Below are 21,848 nucleotides of genomic sequence, written 5' to 3' on the forward strand. Positions count from 1 at the left end.
GGTTGAGGCAGATTGGCCGATCCCCCCCAAAATTGAGGAAATCGATCCCGGCCGATTGATAGTTGCACCCCTCCTTTTTTTGTGTTGAAGATTATCAAGCGGTCGTATTTTGCAAACCTGGCTCCTCCCTTCAGGTAACCAAGTTTCCAGCAGGCTCATGTCAATGCGCAGCGCCAACGGCCTGCTGATGTTGCCTCCTAAAACTGAGCAGTATGTGGAGCTGCACAAGGGAGAAGTTGTGGATGTTATGGTCATCGGACGACTATGATGCAGGTGCTTGCTTTCGTTTCTAGCTTTGACACTCACAACAACTAAAAATGTTTCAACCAACGCAGATATTTTTCCCTGCAGATTTCAGTCACTCAAGACAAAAACATTGACGGTGCTGGGACTTCCTGCCTGGACAGGGCATCTATTAGCTGTGATGTCATATGCAACAGCCAATTGGAGCCAGCAGAGGCTGAATCCTCAAATGTCTGCATTGAAAAGACTAAAAAAAAAATTTGAAGATATATATGAAAATGAGATTTATTCTGTAATATTATATAATTCTCCTGATTATAATGATTATGAATATTCGTACTTCATATGGTATTATTATGGTTCTGATTGAATATCACCATCATCGTCGTCATAATTCTAGTAGTATTCACATTCTTGTCTCTGGTGTTTCTTTGCTTTGTGCGTTCCGCACTTTTCCTTCGTAGACCTAAGTGATATCGAGTGACTCTTTCCTTTCCTCTGCTTCTGCCGCACGGCCTTTTGTCTTCTTCATTTCTGCCTGTTGCAGAATCTCCTCCTGCAGTTCATTGAAAACCCTTCCCTTGACTTTGTTTGACCACCCCAAAAATCCAAACAGCAGCAATGATAAAACTGGTGGCTCATTAGTAAAGTATTGCTTGAATGACACCCGATGACCACAAATACGGCAAATTCACACCTAAAAAAAAAAAACAACAAAAACAAAAAAAAACTGGAAGTTGTAGAGTGTGCTAAGTGGCTCCACTCGTGTATGCAAAAGTGATTGCGTTCACTTGTAGCCTGTGGAAGCAAATGTGACGTTACAAACGCATGAAGTCAGCTGCCAAATGCTATTAAGAGTTCGCGTATGGAGTTGTCCTCCAAATAAAGGTGCAGTTCTACTCCATGTTATGACGACGATAGAACTTGCAACTCTTTGAGTTGTGGTCATAATGTACATGTTAGTCTGCATGGATTTCTCCTCCATGCCTTTCTGTATTATTGTGCGTTTGGTTTAGTTTTTTTATGACTCTTGGAGCAGAGCATGCAAATGACAACAATTGTGACGGAAAATGCGGAAGGGGGAATGCAAGTTGGAGGACTTTTAGGGACAAAATTAGATGACTCTTGCTTTTATTTGACAAGCCCTTTTTAATATTTCACTTGAAAACTTTGCAGAAGTCAAACGCTAGAAGGACTTCTGCAGCCAACATATATGTAGTAAGTAAAAAAAAAAAACAGACTTCTTATTGGATATTTTTTTATAATACGGTACTTTTTTAAAATCAGATGTCAAAAACAAAAGTATTGCGCCCCTCTGCATTTGTACGATTTGTCGGTGCCTTGCGCGAGGAAAATGCTCAGGGAGCAGACAAAAACCAGCCACCCCCCCCCCCCGAAAAGAAAAAATCAGGGAAATTGGAACCTTGCAACCCCCGCACGGCCTATGCATACAATTTCTGCAAAAATTGTGTTGTCTCGTGAAGTATTTTCCCCTGCCTTCATCGAGCTAAGGCAGAAAAATAATCCAAAAATGTTGCAAAAAGTTGCAATCCTGAAAGAAGGAAGATCTTAATTTAGTGGTAGGCTACTCACAAATTGACTTGACTTGGTGTGAAATTTGGACCTGTTGATGTGAACACCAAGCTGTTGCGGTCTTCTCAAAGAAAGCCATGACTACTTTAATTGTTTGACTTGCAACAGGTGGGCACACGCCTTCTGCCAGCGTTGAATTGTTCTTCCTGTCACTATCCGTCACTGGCATAGTCAGATGAACAAAGAGAGATTGATTTACTACGTCATTATTCAGTTAGTTTGAAAAGTCCAAAACAATCTGAATCCTTGAACAAGCTCACCGCACTGTTTGCAGCCCAACAAATGTGACAGTCAGTCAGACTAATCGTATTTTATCCGTTGTTAGATATGCTTAATATGGAACCCATTCAAACAGCATCACTTCCTGTACAAAAGTTTGACCAGTTGACTGCAATGTTGTCATTAGAAACCGACCTTGAAGAATTTGCCAAATAACTGCACTGTAAGCAATCGATGCTCACCCTTCACCCTAAAAGAAAAGGTTATGATTGTTCTTGTCAGTATGATCAGTGCCAAACAAAGCTGTTCAAAAGGTTTAATGCTGCATTTTGCTCGTATGAGAAAAGAAAGTTTGTTGCTTTTCATTTGATGAATATAGTGACGGAAGCGAGTTGACTTGTCGATGTTTTTATTGAAAGGATGCTGCTAGTATTTTTTTTTTGCTTCACGTGCCCAAAGTTAGAGGATTTTTTTAAATTAATTTATTTATTTTTTTAATCGAAAAAAAGTTCACATTACCATCGTCAATTGGGAAATGAATGCAGCGCGAGCACTTGTGTCTTGGACACTGGCAGAGCTAGGATTATTTTTCCTTGACGGGGCCCAAGGATATCTCAGGGGGTCTACAAAAACAACTAATAACAAAATAAAAAATTCAGAAAAAACACTGATTTAAAAAAAAAAATAGTAATTTGTTCCCTACATGGGATAGGGGGAAATGTGGGGGGAAAAATTGCCGTAACAAATTGTTAAAAGGTCCAAGCATGATTCGTGGGCGTCGAGATTAGTGCCCCTGTGTCCCCCTCTAGCTCCGCCAGTGATCTTGGAGCGCCGACCCTTGTCTTTACTGCCCACTGTCGTCTTGGCGCATAATTCCTTCGACTTTTCTTCCTACCACCCCTCCTGGCTCTTGTGAGGGGCGTGGCGTGTGCTTTGGGCGGGATTTCTTTCTAATGTTAATGCTTCATTTGTGCTTGTGTTTATTTTGATTGTATTGTATGTAAGATGATGTTGGGCCATTTTTACTTATCCCTGTAGTGTATGTGTGCGCGCGCGTGTGTGTGCGCGTATCAGAAATGTCCGATACCTCAAATTCATCATATTTCTATTGGGGGCTCATGCTGCGTTCATATCATAGATGGTAAACTGGAGGAAAGTAAAGAGGATGACATCTTACTTTAGCTCGGTTACTGGTTGTGTGTGATAAGTTGACACATTAGAATAAAAATGTACCGTGGAAAGACTTGGCACGTTTTGTGCAATTTATATTTTCGGTAACTCCACTATGACCTGAACACAGCAAACGAGCTCTTCCAGGCACCTGCCCAAAGAGGCGGAATCAAAGCCTGACAGATTGATTGGAGTAAGAAGAAGCAGGTTACTACTGCCTTTGTACTGAGTGATTCTGAACACTTGACTGATATCAGTCTCACATTGCACACACGATAAACTATGACCAGCACTTGAAGCAATTACACAGCATTCTACTATTACTGTATAAAATATCATGTAAAAAAAATGTTTTTCTGTAATATTATTGAAACTGAAAATGAATTAATAAAATTAATCCTGACTATTCTCTAGCCCCTGTTTTGTTCCAGTTCTGTTTGTCTGAAGTGTATTCTGTGTTTGTAAGACAGTTACAAATTGTTACATGTGTAGACATTCCAGTCAGCATGTTCTTTATCTAAAGCTGATTTTGGAGTTGACTTGCCCTGAGCTCAGAAATTGGGATCATTTGGGTCCAGAACAGCTGATCTGAATTGGTTCAATCAAGTGACGTTGAGCTAAACGTTTGCATGGCCAGACCCAAAAGACAGCATCAACAAAAACAAGTAACATTGCTGCAATTCATCCACATCTGCTTTTCATTTACAATCCCTAATCCAAAAGTATTGGAACGGCGAGGTCAATTCCCTTGTACCCTGAAGACATTTGTGTTTACGATCAAAAGATGAATATCCGACACTATTTCAGCATTCATTTCATGGTATTTACATGTGGATTTGTTACGCAATTGAGGAAAGCGCACCTTTTATTCGAAGCCACCCACTTTTCAAGTGAGCCAAAGTATCATAAGGGTCGTCTTTAAATGACCTTCAAGTGAATCCCATTTAATATTTTGTGTCACAACCAATTTTTGCAACCAGCCTACGACCCACTGACTTCACCAGCCAGTTGCCTTCTTCGTTTGAAATGCTTTTCTCGGCCTTTACTGCTGCCTCTTTCAGTTATCATTTATTTCTTGGGTTCTCCCGTCAGTCTCTTCTTCAGGAGGTGAAATGCATGCTCTATTGGATTAAGGTCCGGTGAGTAACTTATCCAGTCCAAGAACTTTTTGCCCCTGATGATATCCTTAATCCCCTGCGATTGCCTGGCAACCAGTTCAGGGTGTCCCTCGCCTACTGCCTAAAGATAGCTGGGACAGGTTCCGACATTACGATTTTATGACAATACAGTGAGATCGTGGACGTTCTGAGCACTGGCCGGAACAAGTCATGTTTGATTGGTCAACCAGGGTTTCCTGTTATTGGCCTATCCAATCATTTTCGTCGTTGTGTCAACTTGGGGGCGGCCCCTCTCCTCCCTTCCCGGTCTCTGTCTGTGGAAATGAGGACCGACTGACGGACGGACGAAGAGCGACGAGGAGGGCGGGAGACGTCCGAGCGAGAAGAACCGAACAGTGAACTTGTCCGACTGCAGCTGTGACGTGACGTAGCACCAGAAGAACCGCGACTGGTTGGATTAAGCTTGCTGTTCTCACCAGAGGAACGTGGGACACCCTTGGAAGAGCGTGAGTGACTTTTGACGCGTGTACTTTTGGTCCAAATGAAGGAAGCGGTGCTTTGTTCTCAACAGGTGCTGCGGGAAGGAGCAAGTGGGCTTCAGCTAGCTAGTTAGTTAGCTGCTCATTTTAGCCTGCTGAGCAGGAATTGTAGGAAAACAAAACATTGGTTACGTTCGGTCGGCCTATTTACAAAGTGGTGCGGTTGGGGAACGCCAACAAAAAGTGTTTGAAACGGATTTTTCTGTTTGTTTTTTGGCAAAGACGTAACTTTGGCTAGTAAATAGGACTGTGCTAGCTGTCACCGCGCCCTTCCCTAATACACGAGAAACACGTTTAATGCCCAAAAGTATTTTGAACTTGAGTACAGAGACCTGCCAAACGAAACGGGCTAAAACAAAACAACAAAATACTCTTGAAATGCTGTGCTCACAAATGCGCAACACATTTTGTGTGTTACTGATACGCCGCAATGGTTAACGTTACCAATAATGTTTACTGTCACTCACAACTAGCACAATGGCTGAGATAAATTAGCCAATTCTATGACGTAATAGACACGCGTCAATATTGTAGTAACAGCCTGGGCGAACCCAATAGTCCACATAACAGTAAATGCCGGACGGTTGTAGACGAAGATATTGTTGGTGTGCACATAATGTTGTCAAAGTTGCGCGAGAGGTTCTTGTTCGGTGGTCGTTTTGGGGTTTTTTTTGGGGGGGGGGGTTTACAGTATGGAGCCACGCGTTTTGTTGATTTGGCGCTGGGTTGTGGTGTATTAAAAACAAAACAAAAAAACTAAATAGTAGTATTAATGATTAAAAAACGATATATTTTTATACCATCCAAAATCTGAATATAGTATCACAACTCTTACTGTTAAATGAGATTTGAAGATATCAGTAGTGGACGAACTAAGAACAAACTAAGTAAAGGTTTTTGTCCATTGCTGTCTGCATTTGGCATCAATTGGGGGTAAAAAAAAAAAGCATCTACAAATGTTCATAATACCGTTAATATCCCATTTAATATCGTGGAGACCTGTATCTATCCGTCTGAAGCGGCTGATGTATATCCGAATGTGTTTTTATGGCTAAATTTAGTTATTGTGACTTTTAATTAGGTGTGTTTTATAGTCCGGAAATTACAGTAAGTGAATGTAGGGCGATTGTTTTATGAATAAAGACGGAGGGACAATGAAGGCAGGGTGCCCAGGTTGCGGACAGAGGGCAGACTGAAAAATAGGGTGAAGTTCCCATCTCATGCAATATGCGTATCACAAAGATGTGCAATATGTTTTCAATGTAATTGTGTCCTTTTTATCTGACTTTTACCAAGCAGATGCTACTTTGACTGTGAATTGCTTTCCAATAGGCGAACAGTATCAAGAGCACTAAGGGAGCATTCGGAAAGGCACAATGAGCGCGCACTTCTTCATTCCAACCGTTCGGAAACTCGAAACATTGTTTAAATGTGCTATTTGGTCATTCCAAGTGCAACAGTGCACACTCTGAGGCCCGGCGCTTCGACAGGGAACACGGTGCGTTAGGCAGTACAGATGGAAACAGTTAAAAAAAACGAGCTGATCAGTTGAGAACGGGTTTTCAATCCTGTTCCTCAAGGCCCCCCTGTCCTGCCTGTTTTCCATCTCCCCCTGCTGCAACACACCTGATTCGAATGATCAGGATCCTTATCCAGATTCTACTGACTTGGTTGATTTATCTGATCATTTGAAGCAGGTGGGTTGCAGCTTGGAGAGATGAAACCAGGCAGGACAACGGCCCTTGAGGAACATGATTAAAGACCCCTGGTTTAGAATATTGGCGGCTGCGTTCGGAAATTAATGGCTGTGGAGCATGCACACGCGCGTGCACTCTCAGTAGTGCACGCGCATCAGTGCATTTCCAAACACACCCTAACTAATACAAAAATTTAAAAGAATATGTATCAATTATTAGAAAGATTCTGCAACAAGCAGCATGGAGTCTGTTTATTTTGCTGCATAAAAAAATCTTTCTCTATGAAAAAAGTGTTATTTGTTTAGATATATGTTTGCAATAATACAGACGTCTTCTTTGTTGGTTTGACTGTTTCTTCGTGTTTGGAAGTGTCTGCCCATTGGAGCATTATTCTGATCCCTTTATCATATTTGTTTTAGATGATGGTATTTTCAAAAGACTTACGGGGCTAACAGGGGTCCCTGGGGGTTGTATTTTGTGCCATTTAATGTGAAAATGTATGTTGGCACTCCAAAATGTCGTTTGGACTTTGTATCCTGAATTTTGAGGTAAGGAAAATTACTTAACTCATTTAAAACTCAAATTTAAATATGACTTGAAAAGAAATTAGTGAGAAGGTAAATCAGAACATACTACAATAATAGCGATTGGGGAAAAAAAAAATGTTTTGACCTCATAAGCAGGGTGGTGCTGAGCATGGATGCAGTACACTTACTCAGAAGAAATTATGATTGGACTGTATAAACAGTTTTTTTACAGTATTATCTTCCCTATGTGTACGTGTTTCCGCAATGTTTGTGCTTTATTTGAAGGAATAGCACTCCTGAAGTTGATGCTAATTTTCTGTTAATATTTGAATGAGAGCCTCCTTTGACTTTAGCTTCAGCGCCAGCGATATTTTAAAACTGAAGCATGTTTTGTCTTTAAATACTCAAAATGTGTACATCCTTGTGTATTTAGCTCTAAGTAAACTCCAACTGGTATGTTATTAAACAACTTCGAAGACTTTTAGGGACAGAAAAAACACGTACGCGCTAAACGCTTGCTTAGCGAGCATCATGGTGCATTAAGGGTACTTTCACAACATCGGGATCTTGTAAACGCACCGCGCTGTTTTACACAATTGTTTTTCTTTTATTATAACGTTTTAAAGATCGTAAGCAGAAAAAATCTATTTAAATTTCATCATCCAGGCCTAGGTAATAGAATGTTTGTTTGTCATTTTTGTAGTACGTATTTGAAACTATGATTGTCTTTCAATGAGTTAATTGGTCATGTTGCTGAGGTGATGATGAGGCTGATATTTACCGATACTGGCGAAGCGAGCAAGGACAAGCACATTGGGCTCCCGTCCAGCACAATACACACGTCCTCTGTTCTCTGGAATTGTCCTCACTCTCATTGTCACTCACTCCCAGTTATCTTCAGGCCAATGGGTGAATCGCGAATAAGCAGGGAAAACACTCTAATTCTATTTTCATTTATTTGAATGAGATCATTATGTTTTGGTTTGCAAACAGTCTAGGAATATATTAAGTTGGATTTTCCACTGAGTTAGGTTTGTATCATGCCATAGCATCCATCTACAATACAGAAACGGCCCGTAGTCTGGATGGCGAGTCAAGTCAACCTTTACGCCGCAACTTGTTACCTGGAACGACTTCAAAATAAGAGTCCCAAGGCATTGCTTTCCACATATTATTGGGTAAGGTAAGCTGGGATAGGCTCCAGCACCTCCGCGACCCTCGTGAGGATAAGTGGCTCGGATAATGGATGGATGGAAGGTTAATTTTGACGTGGACTTTGTTACTGCGTTGGCGGTGTGTCACTGTCATGCATTACATGAACTATTGCTGCTGCGGTTAGCTTGACTATGTCTTCCTGAGCGTGAAAATAAGCTAATAACTTTTTGGAACTGTAGTCCCTGAATTATACGAGGATTAATTTCAGCAATAGCCTACTCATTATGTCATAGATCATTTTTTTATTACTTGCTTGTGTGGTTAACACAGGAGCTTGCAAGTCCTATACTTTTACACCATGTAGCCATGCAAAGGTGATTGATCATGTTAGCATGCACAATACAGTATTATTATATAAAAGTTGCACTGAGGCGACTGGGTCTTTATTTAAAAAAAGTTAAGGTTATTATTATTCAGCGTTATGTATGCCTCGCATAAGTGTGTGCACTTTTTGAGTGGTTTTTCACTGGTTCGGCGGACAAGTTTCACAGAAACGGTTCTGGTGTACTCAAAACATGCATTTGTGCTCCAAATTTCCTCTTGGTTGCTTGTAATTGTGGCGCAAATCTAATGCCACATTTAAGCCTCTGCTTTCAGCATGCAGAATGCCGGAGTTGGGATTTGCGTAATTATTTTTATTTTTTCAATTGATGTTATATCAAGCACAATTTCTATTGATATTGCTCGTCTATTGCGATATGTATTCATATTGAATTATTGCCTAGCCCAAAGAAGACTCTGTAGACTTTTTCAATTTGGCGCTAAATACTTTGTAACCATTTCTTTAAAGTGTAGTCTACTCTTTTAGTAGTATTGAATCAAAACATCTTTTTATTAGTGCCAAAAAGCCATCAAAGGAACTCAAACAGGACTAATCTGTTCCTCTATACGCGGGCTTGCTTTGTTTTTGCTTGGTACAGGGTTGTACAATCCTTTTTTTTGGAGTGTGCGCATGTGCGTGCGTGAGCTTGCATGCATGCGTCAAATCCTGGTAAAGTTTGGCTCTTTCTGTTTCCAACTCCAGTGTTGACAATTGCAGATTTGTAACACTGTCTGTATTTGTTGAACATAAGGCTGAAAATTCACATCAGAATTTTCAAGTCTAAATTCACTTTTTGTGTCTCTTATAAATGCATTGAAAAGCAAAACTGCGACTGAATAGAAATGTGGATCTTTTTATTATAATAAAAAACTTTGTTGACCAGATTATTGCCCAGTCACTACAGAGTCAAATATATTATTTCGCTTTAATAATAAATAAAAATTAACTGCAACGTTGAATGTGATGCGGTTGAAAATTTGGGTGCACAGCAGTTCAAGTATCTACCTGTTACATGGTATAAGTGATCCACCCGTTTTTTTACACACACAATAAATGTTTCTGTGTTTTAAGCTAGCCAACATTTGAGACCTAAGCGGCCTTACACAGGACTTAACAATATTTATCATTCAATGTGTCCTGCACCTGTGGATGAAATTCATACGCTACGTCACCAAAATGCACCAGGCAGGTACATAGCCTTCCACGTGTCAGTGATTGGACGAGATTGAGGAAGCTAACTCAAAATAGCCTTTTTAAAAAACAAGTACTACTATTAGTACTATTTGTTAGATGGCTGTGAACGTGGCAAAGTACATATCCAGATAGCGCTGATTATTGTGTTGAAACAATTAATTGTGGGAAGAATAAGTTGATGTACAAGGACTTTGCAACATGTTAAAATAACTTGATTGATTTAAGCGGAATCCTCTGTCGACCCATAGTGACCATGCCACTGTCTTATAATTTTGTATCTGTGGGTCGGCATTATCTGATAGAGTTGGGGCACATTCACTACATTTCTATTCTTTTCAAGTACCATTATTTGAAAATGGTACTATCGAGTCATTTATGCTCGCTAAATATTATGACAAGACACTCCAAAAAGTGCGACTCTTTAGTTGCATATATATTGGATAGACTGTGCGTGTTGATTACACAAATGTGTGGTCTTGTATACACACGCTTCCCTCCCCCTAGCTGTGGAATTTTGTTCCCAGGACTGCCTGGCATTCCTCACTCCTGCACCATGGGATCTGAGTATTACGTACGTGCAAGTGAGTGTCGTATCTGTGTGTTTGTGTGTGTGTGCGTGTGTGCACGTGCTTGCGTCCGTGCGTGTGTGCAAATACACTGCCCTGGTGAGAGATGGCATATCAAGCATGCTGTTGTGGTTGTTCTGACGAACATGAGTCATCAATTCCTCTTGCACCTGTTTATGTTTTACTTGCTTTCACCTTTTTCCGAGTGTCACGTGATGACGGTGTGTAACTCGCTGATGTTCAATTACGGCATCACTCACCTGTCAAATTTCACCTTTAATATTTTGCAAAAAAACAAAAGCTGTTCAATAAACATGCACTTAAAGGCATTTAAATGGCGCAGTGCTGGAGTTTTTATTATTCAAAAATTTGATGGCAATTTTTTTTTTTTGCTTTTTCTGCAAATGAATATGAGCGCGTTTTTTTTTTTTTTTAGTTTTTAGGCTGTAATTGATTTTCTTTTTTTTTTTTTTTAATTCAATCTGATTTATTTTGGAACAATCTTCAATATCAAGGATTTTTTTTTTATCATGCGGGCTACTTATAAAATGAGGACTTGTGACAATAATAGTCATTAGAGTACATAATAGACTACTGTAATGACAAATAATATGCTTCAACTGTGTCTCTGATTGTCTTGAGGAAACGAATCATGGAACCATGATTTTAGTTTTGATTTTATTTAATTTTTTCCCCTCTCGGCCAGTTTACCTGGAATAACTCAGTAAAACGCTCATGATACTCTCCATGATCAATTAAAAAAAAATGGAATATAAATAAAACAACTGTTGAATCATAATTCAATGAGGAATCATTTACCTGACGCTAATCCCTTTCTTTTCAATTAATATGAATTATTATTTTGTTATATGCTGATAAATATATTTTGAGACATCCTCAGATCCTTTACTTTTTATAACGTTTGTTCCAGTTTGATTGAACAATCTCTTTTTTTCACCTGAGTGTACTTGAACATAAAATGCATGAAAAAAAATCATCCAGAAGTTAAACTTTTGGCTCGTTTGCTTTTTTCACAGGTATAGGCAACATGGCTGTGTTGTTCACGGAGCTCCCCTCCTAGAAATCCTTATTTTGTGATATCTACCTGGGCAAGTTTGAAATCTGTAGTCATACCCACTTGTAACTCGTGTGAGGGATGACCACCTCTCATCTGAATGGCCATGTTGCTGGAGAGGGAGGAGGAAGAGGAGGTGATGAAGAGCTGAGGGTAGGACAGCAGCACAGGGAAATGGCCGTCGACTGCCCAGGAGAACTCGGGAGCCGGACACTGCCAGTCCGACGATCTGCTCAACTGGAGAGAATAAGACAACACCAGGTAATAAGAGTTTGGCTTGCTATCTTGAGTTTCTATTGTAGCTTTAATATATTTTCAATGATTGTTCAGTGTTGTTCAGTATTTGAGATGATTTTTTAAGAGACTTTGTCAACTGCAAACTAGACATCCTATCGTCTGTCTGGCCTCTTTGACTTTTCCGTATTTTCTAGGAGGACCTGCGTCGTCGTCGAGAGGAGGAAGGTCGGCAGCTGGATCTGAATGCTTCACTCCGGCTGAAGAAGCTCTCCCAGAATCCCCACATTGGCATCGACAACCCTACATTCCTGCAGGACACGTACACGTCACAGCAACTCCCGCTCAGCAGCCAGCACGCTTGGCTTGGTATGAGCACTGAAACTTCACATAGTACGCATAAAGTAATAGAAGTGAACGTCTTTTCACTGATGGAGCATTCGTACGTCATTGAACCTGTTAGTCAAAAGGGAGAGCTGCAGTAGAGGAAGCAAAGCTTAGAGTGAAAGGAATGTACGGAAGAACATGTGGGAGGGAATTCCACAGGGAGGGAGAGACAGACATGAGAGACTCCTGGAACAACTTAATTAAATCTCTTGGGGACTGTCATGTTTTTATATATGCACGACTCTTCACTATGAAATGGGGCAATTGCTGTGAAGCATATTCTCATTATTCCGTTGGGCAAGAGGATAAAATAAATGTAATCCATTGTTTCGCTGGTTAAGGCTAAGCATTGTAAAGTCATTGTGTTCTTCCTGCAGAGTTGGAGGAGTTGCTGCTGTCACTGAAGCAGGTCCGGGGCTGTCTGTCCGACCAGCAGAGTCAGAATGATATAGAGCTGGTTCTTGCGCTACTAAACAAGGTAATCGATTGGAAATTGAAAGGTTCAATGAGGACAATTCCGAGATATGGAGACCTCAAAAATAAAATGGATCGGTTGGGATAGTCATTGCCTTGAAGATTTTGCTATGAAAGATGAGTGGACTATTAATCAGACTTGTGTTTAGACGTGTGTGCGTGCCTGTGTGTATGCAACATTTTGTAAAGAACATTTTTGACCTGACTTCCCTTTTAAGCGGGGAAAAAACCCTCCTCTTATTATTGCAGTAGTTCCACTCTCAACAGCTAGTTATCAAATGGATGCAATTCTTGACATTTTAGTCCACACTTCCGGGCTACGCACAGATTAAATTTGAGGTCAATGACAATGTTCTCTGGCTGTGTAGTGGGGAAGCCCAGTTTGTCATCCTTCCATATTATTGCTACATTCAGAAAGTTCATTTTAGTGAAACATATTAGTCTGTGGGCTCTGTGGATTTATTGTCATTTAATGACAATAAATTTAAAATATCTGAAAAATTCTTTTAATACTGTGGCTTTTTACATGCTGGAAGTGTGCATATTATCTGGCAATATCAGATTTTGTTTTATAAATTAATTGCAAATGAAAGCTACTTTACCCCACGGCACACTGTCTGTAGTTCTTGGACATTGTTAATCTTGTTTTGTGATCCTTCAAGTGAAAATCTAATAATGTTTAACTGTACAGAAAACACATTTGCCTTGTTTGGGTCAACCTGTGTTGAAATATTTTTGTAATTATCACACCAAGTAAAACTTGGACCTGAAATGAAGCTATGAACTGCAACATGGTATAGCACCATTTACAAAATGACAACCCACTTTTTTCTGCATTTCATCAGTAGTTTCCCTCTGGTGACATATGCAGTAGACGTCATTGTATGTTCTTTTGGTTGTATAATCTTCAATGCTGGCGCTCATGGCATGTTTTGCTCTGTTTTCCAAGTCAACTGCAAACCTCGGAGAAAACTCATTGCAAATAGCAGTAATTGAGTACACGTTTTTACGTTAAATGTGTACACAGTTATCACAAAGCGATGCCCATTTAAGTTTTACAACCCGCAAAAAATGAAAATCTGCGATATAGCAAGACCATTGTTGTCTTTTGATTAAGTTATTTTTGGGGGTTTATGCTGATGTTTAAGTTGATGTAAAAATCAATTATCTTTTTCCTCTTCTTTTTTCCTGTTTTGAGTACTCCTTATCTCTTCCATTAGACCTCAGTGCTGCTTGGAATGTTGCTGCACCCAGTGTTTGACGCGCCACTTTAAATTTGAACTTGTTTGTGCCCTTTGTTTCTAGTCCGATTTCCAGTCAGCACTTAAGATCCATAATGCCGTGGCCAACAGCATGCACAGAACCTCTCCCCCATACCCACAAACTCAACACGCACTGCAGCTGGCACTGGAGGTAATATGTAACTCGTGGTCACCTTGTGCTTGAACCCACAGTTTTGGAGTTGAGCGTGCTAGACTAGAAGGCTAAAAGCCCAGGCCCTAACCCACCAGCTAGTGCGGCTTTTAAGGCGTCAGGGTGTGAGATTTACTTCAAAGGACACTTGGATGGGCTCAACATGGGCACTTAATGTGCGTAATTGGTCCGTATGTAAAAAATGTCAGCACTAAAATGAATCCCTCCGACCAGCTTGACATGGAACTCTGTGTCGTGGACACCTGCTATCGTTCATGTAGTCGAGTACGTTCTCGTCCGCCAGGAAGCCCGTTCATGAAGCCGTCGGTGTCGATGCGAGTGAGCGTCAATTTGGGATAAACAAAACAATTTTGGATCATGGATGTTACATGTCCTTCTTTATTTTATGTCATCCATCAATCCATTTTCTATCCGCGATCGTATTGCGGGGGCAGCATCTTTTGCAGGGAAGCCCAGACTTCCATCTGCCGAGGAATCCCAAGGCGTTTGCAGGCCAGTCGGGGAGACGTAGTCTCTCCAGCGTGTCCTGGGACATCCCAGGGCCTCTTACTGGTGGGAAGTGCCTGGAACACCTCACCATCAAGGCGTCCTGATCAGATGCTTGAGCCACCTCATCTTGCTACTCTCCATGCCTTGGAGCGGCACCTGTACTCTGAGCCCTTCTAAGGGAGAGCCCAGACAAGCTGTGGAGGAAACTCAATTTAACTGCTGGTATCGTTATCGAGCCACAGCTCGTCACCATCGGTAATGCTCAGAATGCAGATCGACTGATAAATCGAGAGCTTCGCCTTGAGTCTCAGCTTTTTATTCACAATGACAGGGTGATTGCCATGGGTGCAGGCCAGGCCACCAGGCGATCGACATCAAACTCCACCTATAGAAGAAAACCGTATTCCAATTGTCTTATTAATCACAGTGGTCTTTTGCGTTTGAGGCCATTATGCCTAACTCTTACGGACACCCGATTGCTGTCTTGTATCGCTCAACAGATATTTTTGTCAACTAAACAGATGTTTAATATCAAATTATGTAAACACAAACAGTCTCTGTTAGTGTGGCTGACAAAGTGGAAATAATTCAAGCAGCAGTTCCTACCATTTTCTTGCTTACACTTTTTACACTGTAATAGTTTATTTGACATCGGACATTGTTGTTCGTTCGTTCAGGTCAGGAATCTCAGCCAGACTAGTCAGAACAAAGAAGGAATGGAACTCTGCAGTCTCCTATCAGACATTCACATCCAGGTAAAGACTCCTATACATCGACACAACTTAAACCCTATCACATGTTGACAAGATCATTACATAGGAATATTCTCACCCAAAACTATGTTGTGTCTGTGTCGTTATGCTGCAGTCTTTGCTTCTGGCACATGACGGCATAGCAGAGAAAGAAATGGAACTGGAACCACTAACCAGCCAAACGGAGACACTGACACAATGGGGTGGAGAGACTGTCAAAATTGTTCACATCGAGAAGGCCCGAGACATACCACTGGTAAGACAAGTGATGCAATGCTAGACCTTAGATTTGACTCAATGCAAATGTTAAGTTTTATTTAGGCAGTAGCAACCTAATTGTTGTATTTATGTTGGTCTCTCTATACAATTTTCTTATTTATTTATCAAATGGGTCTATTGTCATCATATTTGACCTTTATTTTGTTTTCCCCAACTTCAATACGGAAGCCTTCGTGACTTCACTTTTCTGATCCTCTGACTCTGATCACTGTTCGCATGTACTGTGTGCAAAGAATGTGGCAGTTGTCATCTCACACCAGGTCTGTGTTTTTTCTACAGGGGGCGACGGTCCGTAATGAAATGGAGAGTGTGATAATCAGTAGGATTGTTCGAGGTGGAGCAGCTGAACGCAGTGGACTTTTAGCAGAAGGAGATGAAATATTGGAAATAAATGGCATTGAAATCAAAGGGAAAGACGTCAACCAAGTCTTTGACATTCTTGTAAGAATACACAAATGTACAAAATGTTCACCGCTGCATTTTTTTTTAGATGTATTGAAATTGGTCTTCCAGGTGTGTAAAGCGCCGTTAATAACATGACCTAAAACTTTTTCTGTTCTTTGCACGAGTTGGATGGTCCTATTAGAATGTAGTGCTCCACAGCTAAAGTGCAAAACAATAACCGCACTCACACAAAAAGTAATTTGCAAAATGTCTTTGTTTCAGGTGGACATGCACGGCCTGCTGACCTTTGTACTCATTCCGAGCACCCAGAACAAACCTCCCCCAGTCAAAGAGAATGTAGTAAGTGCTGAAGCTGTACTGACCCTTTTGTGTGTATTGCTGGTTATTCCAAGTCTTACACTCGTCCTGATTCCTTTAGGTTCATGTGAAAGCACATTTTGACTATGACCCATCAGATGACCCTTATGTGCCGTGCAGAGAGTTGGGCTTGTCCTTCCAGAAAGGAGATATTCTCCACATCATCAGCCAGTCTGACCCCAATTGGTGGCAGGCATATAGGGATGGAGATGAAGATAATCAGCCTCTAGCTGGATTGGTACCAGGTCCTTTATTTTGTTTTCATTTTTTTTAGCTACAGTTGTTATGCTGCTGTCAAGTACATCTCTTGGTAATTGAGTATTTGAGCTGATGGCATTGTAAATTCATGTTGTTGTTGTTTTTAATAGGGAAGAGTTTCCAGCAGCAGAGAGAAGCCATGAAACAGACAATAGAAGAAGACAAAGAGCCCGAGAAGTCAGGTCTGTCATCATGGAAATGTCAGAATTGTGAAAATGAAATGTTTTGGTGTTCATGACTAGCGAGGCAACGGATAGAAAAATATAAAAGATTTAGCCGGTATTTCAAAATTGACTTTAATTGAAACATTTGTAGTTAAATCTTCTCATGCATGGGGAGGTAACAGGGAGGCTATTGACACTCTGTTTTTCTGTTTTCACGGCTTTGTTTTTAGGAAAGTTATGGTGTGCAAAAAAGAACAAGAGAAAGAGAAAGAAGCTGCTTTACAACACTCAGCGAAATGATGGTATAACCTGTATGCAATAACTGTCAAAGATGCAACAGTGTGTAACCATTGTTTATTGTCACGCCCTCCACCAACTGGCCTAGATATTGACGAAGAGATTCTGACCTATGAGGAGATGGCCCTGTACCACCAGCCAGCCAATAGGAAGCGGCCAATTGCATTGATTGGGCCAACCAGCTGTGGGCAGGCCGAGCTTAGACAGAGACTTTTGAATAACCAGCCAGAACGCTTTGCTGGGGCTGTACCTCGTGAGACTTCAACACACACACTCACGCACATCCAAAGTTTGTGTGTGTATATTGTATCCCACCTGGGATTGTGTTTTGCAGACACAACGCGGAGCCGGCGAGATGTAGAGCTCGGCGGTCGAGATTACCATTTTGTTTCTCGTCAGATTTTTGAGACTGAGCTGGCTGCTGGTAAGCTTTTATGTCACCATTTTAAATTGAAAATAATTTTTTGAATTGCCATGAAAAAGTCTCACTTTGTAAACTAAGCTTCACTCCACTGCCACCAGAATGCTGCTTTACTCGTGGACAACAGCAAGTCAAAGGATTTGATTTGACGATGCATTTCAAAAGCTTGTGGGATGCAAAATGGGTTTCAAGGGGGTGGGAAAACTTCAGTAATTTCCCAGACAGTTTCTGTAAAGTTAAATCGATGAACTTTGGAAATAGTCCGGATTGGAAACCCTCCATGGGAAGAAATGGCCATTGAAGGCAAATGTATCATATTGAAGCGCTGAAACATATTTTCATAAAGTTGATGATTAGACTCAACGGGGTTGAATTTTTGTGAAGTAGAAATGTCATCTAATATTGAGCTTTGCTTCATTACATTGGAGTGTACTAATTTTTGCAATGTAATTTTTTTTTATTTCATCGGCAGATCTCATTTCTATTATCACAATAATAACTGATGTGTAATGGTGCCTTTGTTTTTTTCCCCACTTCCATCATATTATGTTAACATAAAAGACCACGTGTGTCTGAGAATACAAAAAACATTTTCAAGTATGTCTACATGCAGATAGTATAATTCCGACATCAACATCCAAATATATTTATGAAAAAGGTCTACGAATGAAGAAGTCTCATAAAGAGCCTTAAAAATTCTTAATTAAATAATCAACATGAGCCCCATTTTTTTTTTATGCACAGTAATCAGATCTGCTTTCGTATCTCCAGATTTGTGGTGTCGTTCATGTTTCTTTTCTATTCATCTCATTTTCCCCAACTTGACTTAAAACTTCCCTTCCTTTTGACCCTCTGTATGTATGTGAATCTTTCCATATCATATATTTGTCCTGTTACTCCCAGCCATTAATTCTTTGTTGGAGGGTGGGTTTTTGTCGCGGCTGTTATCATATAAACATCCCTGCCGTGTATGTTTTTCTGATTGAGATTACCGAGGTACCTCACCAAGTCGGTCTTTGGCACTTCATAGCCCGTTATCGTCTTACATGAAAAAGATTCGCCTTCAATACTTTCCTTAGGCAAGCTGATCGAGTCCGGCGAGTTTGAGAAGAATCTTTATGGGACCAGCACCGACTCAGTGAGACAGGTCATCAACACTGGAAAAATATGTGTGCTCTGTCTACATACTCAGGTTAGTGTGTGTGTGTGTGTATACATACAAGCTGCACAGTTTATGCATGGCGTTAAACTTTAGTACTATAGTACATCTATAAGTGAAAATTTAGTTTGTTTCTTGAGTTATTGGTCATGTCTAATATAAGTGTGTCTTTTTTGTGTGCGTGTCTTTGAGTAGGCCCTAAAGGTGCTGAGGAGTTCAGACTTAAAACCATACATCATCTTCATAGCTCCGCCTTCCCAGGAAAGACTCAGAGCCCTGTTGGCAAAAGACAACAAGAACCCCAAGGTGCCGCTTCACCTGTCTGCTGAAAATCTTGGCAACTGAATTGCATGTAGGTTTGAGCCTTCATAATCCTGATGTTTGTGCTTGGGACAGCCCGAGGAGCTCCGGGACATCATCGAGCGAGCACGGGAGATGGAGCAGAGCTGGGGTCACCTGTTTGACGCCATCATCGTCAACACAGACCAGGACAAAGCCTACGCCGAGCTGCTAAGACTCATCAACAAACTGGACACGGAACCCCAGTGGGTGCCGTGCTCCTGGCTGCGCTGACATGCTCACGCACGCGCACACACACACACACACATACGCACAGACAGACGGTGCTTAACAAATTTGATATTCCACCACTTAATTGAAGGTTTATGCTAAAGCTGCACGAGGTCGTTTTTTTTTTTTTTTTTTCCAAAAAGGCTTTTGTAATGGTAACCCCTGTCGTGCATGTTATGTAGTAGTTGCTTAAGTATGGGTTTTATTATTATGCATTCATTTTCAAATGTCGTTCATTTATTTAAAAAGAATGACTAAATTTTTTTATGAAGATGTGAAATCATAGTTATTGACTTGAATTTCAGAAGTGATTGAATGATATGCTTGATCAATTCAGCAACCTGGCAAAGAAGTCAAATGACAATTTGAGTTGAAGAATGTGAATTCTGTTTGAAATTTCTCCTTCTGTCCAAAATAAGCACCCGAAAAGAGTAGGCGGTGGTGGTCAGATACTTTTAAGTGCTGTACAGTGTATAACTTTTATAGTGCTTGTACTCAGTGCCTAGACTGTTGAGTGGTGCTCCATCATTCACAAAAAGGTACTTAGGCCACTGTTGGAGAAATAGTTGTTGGTGTCCAATGAACTTGCAGGCACCGCTACAACATGCAGCAGTTGCCAAAGTTTGCAACACGGCAAGATGAAGAATTAGGTTATTTCATTGAGAGTGCATGTATTTTCTTTTTCTTTTCCTGGCTGACAGCTTCTCAAAAGACTGACTACCTCCACTAATCCAGTCACATTCCAATCAAAGCTGTTACACTGTCATAAATGTAAATCTTCATATTAGGAGACTTATTAAGTGGTATTTTCATTTTACTTTGACTCGGCATAATAGATGCTGACAGTGGATTGAGTCAGTTGCCGTGGGTATTGAAAGTTAAATGATGTGTATATTATATTTACGTGATTGATGTCACACAAGACAAATGATTAATGAACACCTAACAGATTCTGCACTATATTGCACTGTCCTTTATTAGTCACGTCTGTGCTGTTTGGCACCGTAATCATTCCCGATGAGACCAAAACATGGACCGACATTTTTTTTTTATAAATGTGTTTTTTTTTTTAGGATGTATAAAATTATTTTGTTGCATGGACCTCATCCTGTCATCATTTCAACCCTCATAATTGAAGATGTAAATTATTAAAGTGAATTATTTTTATTTGTGCGGTATGGTGAATTATAATTTTTTTTAACCCTTTTTTTTGGGGGGGGGGGTTGTTTTTGTAATGACGTACTGGCTTGTCTTATGTTCCGAGCACGCTGATGAGGCTTGTTTAGTAGTAAATGTGAAAATCACTGTTGGGCTGTGTTAAACAAACATTTAGTACAAATCCAGACTGTGCAGTACATGTACTGCGTCTGTATATGACATGTGTTTAACTGTACCAGAGGTGGTGATTGATGGCTCCAAACTGCAGCCTTGTGAACTCAACTGACTTACTAGTTGGGCACGTAGTTTTGACGGCATCCTTTTGCAATTAATATGAACACAGCACTTGATATCTCCATTCTTGGCTGACTGTTTTATGAAATACTTGCCTGTTCTCACTTCCCTTTGACTCTGTCCCGTCTGATCACATTTTCATTTAAATGACCCGTGAGCCTGAGCCTCGATGGGTCAAAGGCTATAAAGAAAAGATGAAGGTATATTGTTGCATTCTGAATGGGCACCAGTTGCCAAATTAATTATGTTTTGTGTGTTTGTATGTGACTGGATGAAAATGTCTCTGAGGACAATGAAGTATTATGACCTGATACAATATGGCTGTTATCACCATGTAGAGCATTTATATATTTATGTTGAAGATAGATGCATGAAGTCCAAACTGCACCGCCAATAGGAATACAGGTTTCACCTACTTAGCCTCCATACCTTAGGTCCAGGATGAGATGGGGTTGTGGCTAAGGGGGTTTAAGTATTGAATGTAAAGTTAATTGACACCACTTTAGTTTATATTGACATCACATCATGAAAGAAAAGCTGTAATTTTTCTATTGTTTTTCACAATGAACAAATAAATATAGTTGTATGATTTTAAAAAATGACTCGCTTCTCTTTTTGAATCATTTTAATACTTAACTATTTGCAGGTACATCTATTAAACCTACTTATTGATTTAGAGCACTGGTGTCAAACACACGTGTGTTGCAGCGAGGATAGCTTGAAAACATGCAGGAAAGCGGCCCTATAGGAGTGGAGTTTGACACCTATGTTTTTTATGAGATATACCTTCGAACAAAGATATTGGTACCATTCGGCAACAGAAAAAACAACACTGGTCACTGAAATTACTTGGAAAATTTGAAAGTAGTAATAAATATGACCGTAAGGCACTGGGTGTCTTGAAATTGCAAAAAAACAGCAAGTCATTCTGGAGCGATACGACATTCTTAGTGTCATTTTTTATTGCAATGAGTAACTCAAGGTTGCCCAGTGACTGACTGGCAACCATTTCAAGGTTTAACAATATTGGTCATTTTGGTCAACATTGGATCCTTCCGAAATCTTACGGAGTTAGTAGGCTGCACTGACAGTAAAGAGTTCGATTAATATCGCAATATCAAACTTTTCAGCATTTGAATTCTAAAAAAATAATACAGTTTAAAATATCGTATGGATTTTATTCCACTTCAAGACTGTGTCCCATTTGGTTTTGATTCTGTTGCGGTAGTGAGTATATT

At 40.3% G+C, this 21,848-nt stretch overlaps 2 protein-coding genes across 2 annotated transcripts in view; both read left to right on the forward strand.

Annotated features, from left to right (window-relative positions):
* The window catches only part of gphna (gephyrin a), a 30,525-nt gene extending 26,887 nt beyond the window's left edge, over positions 1–3,638 (forward strand). Inside the window, exons 23-24 of the mRNA XM_088316245.1 lie at positions 135–273; positions 352–3,638. Of these exons, the coding sequence (XP_088172371.1) occupies positions 135–268 (134 nt within the window). The 3' untranslated portion in view covers positions 269–273; positions 352–3,638. The remainder of the gene's footprint in view (positions 1–134; positions 274–351) is intronic.
* Positions 3,639–4,645: 1,007 nt separating this feature from the next.
* Positions 4,646–21,212, forward strand: pals1a (protein associated with LIN7 1, MAGUK p55 family member a). The gene is made up of 17 exons (XM_088312196.1): positions 4,646–4,849; positions 11,441–11,739; positions 11,910–12,081; positions 12,477–12,577; positions 13,879–13,986; positions 15,174–15,251; positions 15,364–15,504; positions 15,807–15,968; positions 16,194–16,271; positions 16,351–16,534; positions 16,658–16,729; positions 16,942–17,013; positions 17,097–17,261; positions 17,343–17,432; positions 18,509–18,621; positions 18,784–18,894; positions 18,985–21,212. Exons 2-17 carry the CDS (start codon positions 11,560–11,562, stop codon positions 19,159–19,161), a joined length of 2,004 nt encoding a protein of 667 aa, XP_088168322.1. The 5' UTR covers positions 4,646–4,849; positions 11,441–11,559; the 3' UTR covers positions 19,162–21,212.
* The last annotated feature ends 636 nt before the right edge of the window (positions 21,213–21,848 follow it).

The sequence above is a fragment of the Idiotropiscis lumnitzeri genome, chromosome 1 (assembly GCF_059441095.1).
Source record: "Idiotropiscis lumnitzeri isolate Australia: NSW breed Sydney's pygmy pipehorse chromosome 1, RoL_Ilum_1.0, whole genome shotgun sequence".
Classification (NCBI taxonomy): Eukaryota; Metazoa; Chordata; class Actinopteri; order Syngnathiformes; family Syngnathidae; genus Idiotropiscis; species Idiotropiscis lumnitzeri.